Consider the following 12,459-nt stretch of genomic DNA (forward strand, 5'->3'; position numbering starts at 1 on the left):
AAGCCACAGAAGCCCCTGGAATCTCCGAGGCATCTGCCTGGCACGCTGCCACCCTGCACCAAGCAGACAAGGGGTCACATGGGTGAGCCATACCTAGAGTTCTCCGCACCAGGGCCTGGAGAGGTTCTTCTGTGGAAATAAAACCAACTGCTTTGAGGACAGAGGGAGCTTATGAGACAGACCACTGGGCTTTGACACTCAGAGGCACATCGCGCCCAAGTAAGGGCAGCCTGGTTTTGACCCGGGGCCCACTGGCTTCCATCACTTGCTGGAGGGAGGGAGCTACATATTCCCCAGCAGGTGCCTGGATCCAGCAAGGGAAGGGGAAGAAAGCAGAGAAGATTCTCCCCAGGGACAGCCTGGGGAGGTGGCCCTGGGATGGCAAATGTAACTGTGTAGACACAACTGACTCAACACTTCTCCAAGTCTGCCAGTCTTCCTTCTCTTTTTCTTTCTTTCTCCTTTATTTCCTTCCTTCTCTTTTCTTCCCTTTTTCTTTCCTTTCTTTCTCTCCCTCGCTCCCCTTCTTTCTTTCCCTCATTTTCCTTCTTTCCATCTTTTTTGTCTCCTCCTCTCCTTCCTTTCTCTTTCTTTCTTCCTCTTTCCTTCTCTCCTTTATTTTCTCTTTCCTTCTTGTCTTCTCCCTCTTCCTTCTCTCCTTCTTCTTTTCTTTCTCTTCTCTCTGTCTCTCTACCCTTTCCTCCCTCCTTTCCTTGTTTTCTTTCCTTTCTTTCTTTTTTAATTTCTTGCTTTATTTTCTTTTTGAGGGTTTTGCTCTGTGCAGTGGCACCATCACAGCTCATTGTAGCCTTGATCTCCTGGCCTCAAGTGATCCTTCTGCCTCAGCCTCCCCATGTGCTAGGAATTCAGGCATACACCATCATGCCTGGCTAATTTTTAAATTGTTTTTTGTAGAGATGGATTCTCATTATGTTGCCCAGGTTGGCCTCAAGCAACCCTACCACCTTGGCTTCCCAGATAGCTGGGACCACAGGCTTATACTACTGCAGCCAGCTAAAGCCTCAATCATCATGGCCAGGCATGGTAGCTCATACCTGTAATCCCAGCAGTTTGGGAAGCCAAGGCAGGTGGATCACATGAGGTCAGGAGTTCGAGACCAGCCTGGCCAACATGAGAAAACCCCGTCTCTACTAAAAATATAAAAATCAGCCAGGCGTGGTGGCAGGCACCTGTAATCCCAGCTACTTGGAAGGCTGAGGCACGAGAATAACTTGAACCCAGGAGGCAGAGGTTGTGGTGAGTCGAAATTGCACCACTGCACTCCAGCCTGGGTGACAGAGTGAGACTCTGGCAAAAAAAAAAAAGCCTTAACCATCTAATGGAGAACTCAGACCAGCTCAGGAGAGGTAAGAAAGGCAAATGCTGAGTTTTGTCCATTTTTCCCCTTGTGTGTGATTATTTGCTCTTCCTAATAAAATTCTCCTGGAAATAGCAAGATCTCGTCTTCCACCCAGGAAAGGGCTCCATTCAGACTCCACCCACCCTTCTGTGCCTCTGGGTCCCTTACTTAAGGGACTGTCCACCAACACCAAGCCAACTGACACCTGCTAAGGGAGCCCAGCGCCATGCCCAGTCCTGACCTGGGGATGAAAACCACATTGTGCAGGTAATCCTCAAACGTCTTCCTAAACGAGGACTCCTCCAGCTCCTTCTGGATCTGAGAGTCTGTCTTCGGACAGGAGCAACACTCGCCAGCCAAATCCTCCTCTTCACTCTGGTTGTGCTTCTGAAAACCTTCAGACTCAACTGGTGGAGACCAGGTCCTCGAGGGCAACTTCAACCCTGGAGAAAGAAACAGAAAAGGGGGTTCAGGTCTCTGTGGCTGAAAACACACACACACAGTGCTATATATTTCACACACATACTACACCACACACACATACACACAACAGCACATACCAACTACACACACCACACATCACACATACCACACACATACACCACACGTCCATGCCACAGACCACACACACCACAAACACACCACACATACCCTGCATACACCACACACACACCACATACACTATACACCACACACTATACCACACACACAAGTCACACACCACACACACACACACACCAGCACATACCAACTACACACACCACACATCACACATACCACACACATACACCACATGTCCATGCCACAGACCACACACACCACACACACCCTGCATACACCACACACACTACACACCACACACAACACAAATCACACACACCACACACACACACCACACACACCCATGCCACAGACCACACACACCACAAACACCATACACACAAACCACATACACCATGTACACTACACACCACACACACACCACATATATCAAAACACCAACACCACACACCACACACACACAACACACACACACCACATACATACACATATCACACCACATACATACACACATCACACCACACATACACACCACACACCACACACACACACACACACACACACACACACGCACACCACACATCACATACACACAGTGAAGGGGGCCTTCCCCGAGAGGCTGAGCTGAGACAGAGCCTAGATTCAAGTTCTGCTTTGAATCTAGACACTATGGCTCACACCTGTGGTCCCAGCAACTTGGGAGGCTGAGGTGGAAGGATCGCCTGAGCCCAAGAGGTTGAGGTTGCAGTGAGCCATGATTGTGCCCCTACACTTCAGCCTGGGTGACCAAATAGGACCCTGTCTCAAAAGATTAAAGAGATGGCCAAGTGGGGCCGGGAGCGGTGGTTCACGTCTATAATCCCAGCACTTTGGGAGGCTGAGGTGGGCAGATCACGAGGTCAGGAGATCGAGACCATCCTGGTCAATATGGTGAAACCCCCTCTCTACTAAAAAATACAAAAAAATTAGCTGGGCATGGTAGCACATGCCTGTAGTCCCAGCTACTCAGGAGGCTGAGGCAGGAGAACTGCTTGAATCTAGGAGGTGGAGATTGCAGCGAGGCGAGATCACCCCACTGCACTACAGCCAGGGTGACAGTGCGAGATTCTGTTTCAAAAAAAAAAAAATATGGCCAAGCACAGTGGCTCACGCCTGTAATCCTGGCTAGGGCATCCTCCTGCAGCATGGAATGGATAGAGGCCAGGGATACTGCTCAGCACCCCAAGGCGCCCAGGACAGTCCCAGTCCCACCCCAGAAAGTGATCCAATGCCAGATATCAAAAATGCCAAGGTAGAGAAACCCTGAGCTAAGGGCATGAGAGGAAATAGAGGAAAAAATGTTTCAAATATGCATAGAAAAGGGAATTTAAAAATTCATATATGAAGAAGAACACCATTAGCTTATAAAGGTAGCAGCCCTAAGAATGCAATTTTTTTCTCTCTTTTTTTTTTTTATGAGATGGGGTCTCGCTCTGTCATCCAGGCTGCAGTGCAGTGGTGCAGTCTTGGCTCGCCATGGCCTCCACCTCCTGGGCTGGAGCGATTCTCCTGCCTCAGCTCTCCCAAGTAGCTGGGATTACAGGCATGAGCCACCATCCCTGGCTTTTTTTTTTAATTTTATTTTTATTTTTAGTAGAGACAGGGTTTCACCATGTTGGCCAGGCTGATCTCAAACTCTTGACCTCAGGTGATCCACTTGCCTTGGCCTCCCAAAGTGCTGGGATTACAGGCGTGAGCCACTGCCCCCAGCCAATTTCTGTATTTTTTTGATAGAGACAGAGTTTTCCCATGTCACTCAGGCTGATCTCAAACTCCTGAGCTCAAGCAATCTGCTCTCCTTGGCCTCCCAAAGTGCTGGGATTACAGGTGTGAGCCACCAAGCCAGCCTACAATCCTTAAGTACCGTAGCTGGTCATGTCTTAACCCCTGAAGTTAGATTTCAAAGGTTCTTGTGATCCCTGGTGCATGCACAATTATACCTCTGCTACAGCCACGAAGACAGACACAGCTCTTTACAAGCAAAATCCACTACAGTCCCTGGAGATTCACCTTCCCTGCTGCCAGCCCGCCTGGTGCCTGGTGACTGCTGAGTACAGGAAATTCCATTTTTTTCTCCCCTTAATGCCTCAAGTGTAGACAATAAGCTCTAAATCATGTATCAAGTACTTTCTCATGAATGGTGAGTATCAACTCGGAAACCCAAGTATTTATACAGCTTTAAAAGCCTAAGAGAGACCGGAGAATACTTCTTATGTTTATAAATAGACATAGAATAACCTGCGTGGGTTAACTCTGATGGGAGCTAGTTACAGCATTCCAGATGGAAGAAAAATGCAGGGCTCCTTTTTTTTTTATGATTGTTAATATTTTTTGAGCCAGAGTCTCGCTCTGTCACCCAGGCTGGAGTGCCGTGGCATGATTTCGGCTCACTGTAACCTCCACCTCCTAGGTTTAAGCTATTCTCCCGCGTCAGCCTTTCGAGTAGCTGGGATTATAGGTGTGTGCCCCCACGCCCAGCTAATTTTTTGTATTTGTAGTACAGATGGGGTTTCATCATGTTGGCCAGTCTCGAATTCGTGACCTTATGATTCACCCACCCTGGCCTCCCAAAGTGCTGGGACTACAGGCAGGCAGGAGCCAACACACCCGGACTTTTTTTTTTTTTGAGACAGAGTCTTACTGTCTCTTAGGCTGGAGCACAGTGGCGCGATCTCGGCTCACAGCAACCTCCACCTCCTGAATTCAAGCGATTCTCCCGCCTCAGCCTCCCCAGTAGCTGGGATTATAGGCACCTACCACCACGCTCAGCTAATTTTTGTATTTTTTCTAGAGACAGGGTTTCACCATGTTGTCCAGGCTGGTCTTGAACTCCTGGCCTCAAAGTGATCCACCCACCTCAGCCTCCCAATGTGCTGGGATTACAGGAGTGGGCCTCTGTGCCCAGCAAATCTCTCCCATTTTAAGCGCACAGTTCTGTGCTTAAAATTCCTTCATAACGTTGTTCAATCATCACCACCTTCCTCTCCGGAACTTTCTCATCTTCCCAAACTGAAACTCTGCCCCCAACCCGTCCACTCCCCAGCCCCTGGCACCCCGCATTCTACTTTCTGTCTCTATGAATCTGAGGACTCTAGGGACCGCCTAGGCATGAAATCACACAGAATTTGTCCTGAGTGACTTTACTTTTAATGATATTAACTTTATGACATTTACGAATAAAACCATGTTGAAATGGTCTCATGGTAATTAGAGGTTTAGACTTTCAGAATTAAAAAAAAGAGAGAGAGAGAGAAAGCTTTGACTGACGTGGCTGGTGGCAGCTCTCACGGATAATTCTGGTTACCTGGACGCAGGGCCAACAGCTTACGGCGGAGCTGATGACTGGACTCGCCCTGGAGTTATATAAAGCATCGGAGGAGATAAATCACGTTTGCAGCCCTCAGCTCGGGTGGGGATGATGTCACACACATACATATAGCACATGAACTTAGAGCTGGGACAGCTCCCAGAGGTCATCTGTCCTCCCGCCCCTTCTCCCAAAAAAAGGAGGCAGACAGTGACTTGATCAGGAACTTGGCAAAAGCATTTCAGCAGGTCAGGGCCAGAGCCAAGAGCTCCCGGCCTCAACCACATCTCACCAGAGGCCCCCTGGCCTTCCCCTCCAGGGTCATGGACTGAGGCTATCACGAACCAAAAATATCTCAAGAAAAAGGCGTCAAGACACACAAGGAAACCAAAAGTAAAGAAAGAAATGGGCCCAGTGCAGTGGCTCATGCTTGTAATAGCAGAATGTTAGCAGGCTGAGGCCGGAGGATCGCTTGCAGTCAGGAGTTTGAGACCAGCCTGGGAAGTATATCAAGAGCCCCACTGCCAAAAAATTATTTTGGGCCGGGTGTGGTTGTTCATGCCTGTAACCCCAGCACTTTGAGAGGCCAAGGTGGGCTGATCAACTGAGGTTGGGAGTTCAAGACCATTCTGACCAACATGGAGAAATCCCATCTCTGCTAACAATACAGGATTAGCGGGGCGTGGTGACACACATCTGTAATCCCAGCTACTTGGGAGGCTGAAGCAGGAGAATCGCTTAAACCCCGGAGGTGGAGGTTTCAGCAAGGTGAGATTGCGACATTGCACTCCAGCCTGGGCGACAAGGGCAAAACTCTGCCTCAAAAAAATAAATAAGAAATAAATAGATAAAAACATGTACGTATGTTTTCATAGGAGACACGACAGAGTATGTGTTCACGTGCAAACCCCACTGATCTCAGCGTGGCTGCCTGCACTTACCTTTGAGGCAATAATCCAACTCGAACAGCTCACTGTCTTCCACCTGCTTCTGCCAGAAAACCAGGTAGTGGGTGATGTTGCCATTGGGGTCCGTGGGGGGTTTCCACTTCAAAATAATCTGGGATGATGAGTTAGACACTGAGATTGGATCCAGTGGCACGGACGGGTCTGCCAAGGAGAAAGGAAATGGGTCAACCATGAGAAAGCATGTGCAAAAAAAGCTGGGGGGGGCAGGACGCGGGAGGAGGGGGGGCGGGACACACCAGTTAAAGACATCAGGAGGATGTTTGCTGCAGTGTTTTGTTGGTTTTTTTTTGTTGTTGTTTTGTTTTGTTTTTTTTAGACGGAGTCTCCTCTGTTGCCCGGGCTGGAGTGCAGTGCCATGATCTTGGCTCACTGCAACCTCTGCCTCCCGGGTTCAAGTGATTCTCCTGCCTCAACCTCCCGAGTAGCTGGGATTACAGGTGTGTACCACCAGGCCTGGCTAATTTTTGTCTTTTTAGTAGAGACAGGGTTTCACCATGTTGACCAGGCTGGTCTCGAACTCCTGACCTCAAGTGATCTTCCCCACCCTCAGCCTCCCAAAGTGAAGTAATCATAGCTTACCGCAGACTCCTGGGCTCAAGAGATCTTCCCGCACGGGGCTGCTGAGTAACTGGGAATATAGGTGTACACCACCATTTTTTAAAAAAATTCTTGGAGAGATAGGATCTTGCTCTGTTGTCCAGCTGGTCTCAAACTCCTGGCCTCCAGTGATCCTCCCACCTTGGCCTCCCAATGTGCTGGGATTACAGACATGAGAGCCAAGCCTGGCCGACATTTTCATTCAAAGTGTGGGCCACCGCATCCGGCTGCTGCAGTGTTATTTAACATCGGTGAAAACTGGAGACACACAGGAAATCCTCACCCAATCAGTGCACGGGCTACCAAGCTATAGCCCATTCACATCACAGACTACATGAGCATTCCTGTATCCATTTCTGCAACAAACATCAGTGGGCTCTGACTATGCACTAAGCCCCTGTTCTGGGAACCAGGTAGATGCTGCTTGGGAAAGAGAGGATAGTGGAAAGAGACCAATAAACTCACGTTTTCCGATTAACATCTGTTCCTAATTAAACCGAGTCATGGGGCAGACGTGAAGCCATTGGATCGTGTCATTGAGCTGGTATTCACTCTATAAAACCTTCCCGTCAAGAACGGAGGTGGCTGGCTCAGTGGCTCAGACTATAATCCCAGGACTTTGGGAGGCTGAGAAGGGAGGATTGATTGAGCTTAGGAGTTTGAGGCCAGCCTCTGCAGCATAGCAAGACCCTGTCTCTATTACTAAAAAATCATAAAAATCAGCCAGGCATGGGGAAGCACGCCTGTGGTCCCAGCCACTTGGGAGGCTAAGATGGGAGGATCACTTGAACTCAGGAGGTTGATGCTGTAGTGAGCTGCGATCGCACGACTGTACTCCAGCCTGGGCAACAGGGCAAGATCCTTTCTCAAAACAAACAAAAATGTACAAAAAAACACAACCAAACAAACAAATGAATCTCCAAAACCCAAAGTAATGGAGGTGGCTGAGAGAGCTGGGGATGGAGAGGGGGTCAAAACACCTGGGAGCTGGACGTTTCTGAAAACTCCAAGTCTTTTGGTGTCACTAAAGGATGCAGGATGAGAGGGGACTAAGTGAAGAAGATAGGACTGATGGCTGGGCATGGTGGCTCACGCCTGTAATTCCAGCACTTTAGGAGGCCAAGGCGGGTGGACCTCCTGAGGTCAGGAGTTCAAGACCAGCCTGGCCAACATGGTGAAACCCCGTCTCTACTAAAAACATAAAAATCAGCCGGGTGTGGTGGCGCATGCCTGTAATCCCAGCTACTTGGGAGGCTGAGGCTGGAGAATCGCTTGAACCCAGGAGGTAGAGGTTGCAGTGAGCCAAGAATGCACCCTTGAACTCTGGTCTGGGTGACAACAGTGAAACTCCATTTCAAAAAGAAAAAAAGTTTGAATTTGAGCCTATAGGACAGGGTTTGTCACCTTCGGCCCTATTGGCTTTTAGGGCTGGATAATTCTTTGTCATGAGGGAGGGTACATCCAGTGTGATGTAGGACATGGAGCAGCCTCTCTGGCTTCCACCCTCAAAATGCCAGTGGTTTCATTCCCACAGCTGTGACAACCAAAGATGTCTCCTGATATCGACTGGCAACTGTTCCCTGGGAGAGCAGTCACCCCCATTTGGGAACTACTGCTATAACAGAAGGACTTAGGTTTCAGAAAAATATAATTAGAACAGGCCCAGTGGCTTGCGCCTGCAATCCCAGCACTTTGGGAGGTCAAGGTGGGTGGATCACTTGAGGTCAAGAGTTCGAGAGCCAACATGGTAAAGCCCCATCGCTATTAAAAATACAAAAATGGCCGGGCACGGTGGCTCACGCCTGTAATCCCAGCACTTTGGGAGGCCGAGGCGGGTGTATCACCTGAGGTCGGGAGTTCAAGATCAGCCTGACCAACATGGAGAAACCCTGTCTCTACTTAAAAAAAAAAAAAAAAAAAAAAAAAAGCAAAATTAGCTGGGTGTAGTGGCACATGCCTGTAATCCCAACTACTCGGGAGGCTGAGGCAGGAGAATCACTTGAACCCGGGAGGCGGAGGTTGCGGTGAGCCGAGATCACGCCCTCCCACTCCAGCCTGGGCAACAAGAGTGAAAATCCATCTAAAAAAAAAAAAAAGCGAACAACCATATCAAGGATCATTTTAAACAACCTCATTGTGTCAGCCTCTTAAAAGCAAGAGGTCCGATTCACATACAAATTCACATTCCCAAGACACACTCACTGGTGGCAGCTGTCTGGACATAAATGATGTCACTCTTGGCCCCATAGGTCCGGCGTTCATCAGAAAAGGTGACCAGGGTCTTCACAAAGATAGCATACTGGGTCCAGGGCTTGAGATTCCGCATCAGCCATCCTGGGTGGCTCTGTGATGTGGGGTCACTGGACCTCTGGGGCGGGTCAATGTCTACCACCGTCCAACTGTTGGAACCACAAGCATCCTGCCCGTCGAACTCCGTCACATTCTGATAAGGGCTTTCCAGACAAAACAGCAGAAGGTGGTTACCCTGACAAGACCATCACACTGAATGCAGTGCAGATGCGGCCCGGGAAGTCACATCCCATAGAGTCACATCCTATTCACCCAACAATCTTATGCCACTGGAAAAAAATAACTCGGGAACAGCCAAAGAGAAAGGAACCCCCAAATCTGACATCTCGATGATGAAACACAGCTTGGGCATCTCTCGTTCAAAATACTTGGGACTTGGCCAGGCACGGAGGTGGCTCATGCCTGTAATCCCAACACTTTGGGAGTTCCAGGTGGGTGGATCACTGGAGGTAAGGCGTTCGAGAACTGCCTGGCCAACATGGTGAAAACCCTGTCTCTACTAAAAATACAAAAATTATCCGGGTGTGGTGGCACAAGCCTGTAATCCCAGCTACTTGGGAGGCTGAGGCAGGAGAATCGCTTGAACCTGGGAGGCAGAGGTTGCAACAAACTGAGATCGAACTACTGCACTCCAGCCTGGGCGACAAAGGGAGACTGTTTCTAAATAAATAAATAAATAAATGCTTAGGACCAGAAGTCTTTTTGTTTGTTTGTTTGTTTGTTTGTTTTGAGACAGAGTCTCGCTCTGTCACCCAGGCTGGAGTGTCCTGGGGCTATCTGGACTCACTGCAACCTCCGCCTCCTGGGTTCAAGCAATTCTCCTGCCTCAGCCTCCCGAGTAGCTGGGATTATAGGCATACGCCACCACGCCTGGCTAAGAAGTGTTTTGGATTATGGATATTTTTGGGTTTTGAAATATTGGCATTTTGCCAGTTCATTTGCATTGTACTGCTTTAGCATCTCCGATCTAAAAACCTGAATTCTGAAATGCTCCAATGAGCATCTCCTTCAAGCTTCAAGTTGGCCCTCAAAAAGCTTTGGATTTTGAAGCATTACAGATTTCAGATTTTCAGATTAGGGATAGTAAACCTGTAATAATAGTAATAGCAGGAACTGCCTCACAAGTTATTGATAAGATTACATGAGAGACTGTGTGTAAGTTCTCAGCAAGGCACCAGGTACATCTTGAGAGCTAGAACTATTATTATTATTGTTATTTGAGAAGAGTCTCATTCTGTTGCCCAAGCTGGAGTGCAGTGATGTGACCTCACACCCAGCTAATTTTTGTGCCACCACACCCAGCTAATTTTTTTATTTTTAGTAGAGACAGGATGTCACCATGTTGGCCAGGATGGTCTTGATCTGTTGACTTCGTGATCCGCCCACCTCAGCCTCCCAAAATGCTGAGATTACAGGCATGAGCCACTGCACTCGGCAGAACTATTATATATACATATAAATATATCTATAAACATATATATAAATATATCTATATAATATATATGTTTATATATATACACATACACACATATATATACAGATACACATATATACATACACATATATACACACACACACATATGTATATATATACACAGAGAGAGAGAGAGAGAGAGAGAGAGGCAGAGTTTCGCTCTTTGTTCCCCAGGCTGGACTGCAGTAGCCCGATCTTGGCTCACCACAACTTCCACCTCCCGGGTTCTAGCAATTCTCCTGTCTCAGCCTCCCGAGTAGCTGGGATTACAGGCGCCCACGAGCATGCCTGGATAATTTTTGTATTTTTAGTAGAGATGGGGTTTCACCATGTTGACCACGCTGGTCTCGAACTCCTGACCTCAGGTGATCTGCCCGCCTCGGCCTCCTAAAGTGCTGGGATTATAGGTGAGAGCCACCATGCCCGGCCAGAACTATTATTAATATTACTACTGGCTAGCTGTGGTGGCTCATGCCTGTAATCTCAGCACTTTGCGGGGCCAAGGTGGGAGGATCACCTGAAGTCAGGAGTTTGAGACCAGCCTGGCCAAAATGGCAAAACCTGTCACTACCAAAAATACACAAATTAGCTGGTTGTGATGATGCACACCCCTAATCCCAGCTACTCAAGAGACTGAGGCAGGAGAATTGCTTGAACCCGGAAGACGGAGGTTGCAGTAAGCCACTGCACACCAGCCTGGGCAACAGAACAAGACTCTGTCTCAGAAAAAAAAGAAAGAAAGGAAGAACGAAAAATAGATAAGCAATACATTTGATAACATCCACTCAGTAGGCTGAGCTCCTGGCTACTAAGGATGTCTGATGAGACATATACAGGAAAGGCACAGTGGAATAGTACCCTAGAAATACTGTCTGGGTTTCTACAGGAAAGCTATCTACTTCCATTTCAGGCATTTGATAAAAGCGGATGCCATTAACTTTGAGTACCATCGACTGGTGAGATTGTGAAAAGGACCCTAAGATATTCATTCCAGGAGGAGGGGGCTAGAGAGGAACCTGAGAGGGACAGATCTGAGCACAAACGTAGCAAGCACAGAGCTAGCTGGCCCTCGCCTCCGCAGGGTCTAACTCTTCTACTTACGCTTCTTTGTAGAACAGCATGAACCCCAAGAGATCTCGGAAGTCGGGGGGCCAGTACGGCTCCCATTTCAGCAAGATCTTGTCAGAACTTGTCCGAATGGAAGAAAATTTAATTAATTCATTTTCACCTGGAAAATTTAAAACAAGAGGCAAAAGCCAGCTATTTCAGTATCATTTCAGACCAAAGGATGTGACCCCACACTTCCTGGAGGGTCTGTGAGAAGGGAGAGGTCAGTCTGCTATTCCTTATGGGTCTCCTTCCCATGTGCCTTGCTAAGTGTGAATCCGGGGAGATTCAAAGGCAAGAACCAGTTTTGCAACTTGGTCGTTCACGTAAAGCCAATTACTTGGCCAGATACTCAACTGAGTAAGAGCAATCTGTGGCCACGCAAGGACATCTGGCCAATAGTTACTGGGAGAAGGGATTTTCAAGGGTGATTTTTTTTGTTTTTGTTTTTGTTTTTTGAGACAGTCTTGCTCTGTCACCCAGGCTGGAGTGCAGTGGCGCAATCTTGGCTCACTGCAACGTCCTCCTGGGTTCAAGTAATTCTCTCTCACTTCAGCCTCCAGAGTAGCCGGGATTACAGGCACATACCACTAGGCCCAGCTAATTATTTTTGTATTTTTAGTAGAGACAGGGTTTTGCCATGCTGGCCAGGCTGGTCTTGAACTGAATGTTGCCTTGCATATTTCCTTGAAAGAATGAGATGGAAGGAGATGCAACTCCAGTGCAAATCAACCCA

The 12,459-nt window shown here is 48.2% G+C and overlaps 1 protein-coding gene across 14 annotated transcripts in view; it reads right to left on the bottom strand.

The window, feature by feature from the left end:
* INSR (insulin receptor) overlaps positions 1–12,459 on the bottom strand; it is a 160,557-nt gene that overhangs the window by 36,275 nt on the left and 111,823 nt on the right. For 4 of the 14 annotated variants that reach the window (XM_035286299.3, XM_078360356.1, XM_078360359.1 and 1 more), the window contains 5 exons: positions 11,718–11,844; positions 9,035–9,285; positions 6,209–6,376; positions 1,602–1,803; positions 94–129 (listed from right to left, as the gene is read on the bottom strand). In XM_035286299.3, the coding sequence (XP_035142190.2) occupies positions 94–129; positions 1,602–1,803; positions 6,209–6,376; positions 9,035–9,285; positions 11,718–11,844 (784 nt within the window). Of the gene's footprint in view, positions 1–93; positions 130–1,601; positions 1,804–6,208; positions 6,377–8,789; positions 8,913–9,034; positions 9,286–11,717; positions 11,845–12,459 lie in introns of all 14 variants that reach the window. The other 10 variants (XM_035286301.3, XM_035286302.3, XM_078360360.1 and 7 more) reach the window with 3 other exon arrangements.

Source organism: Callithrix jacchus, chromosome 22 (assembly GCF_049354715.1).
Source record: "Callithrix jacchus isolate 240 chromosome 22, calJac240_pri, whole genome shotgun sequence".
Classification (NCBI taxonomy): domain Eukaryota; kingdom Metazoa; phylum Chordata; class Mammalia; order Primates; family Cebidae; genus Callithrix; species Callithrix jacchus.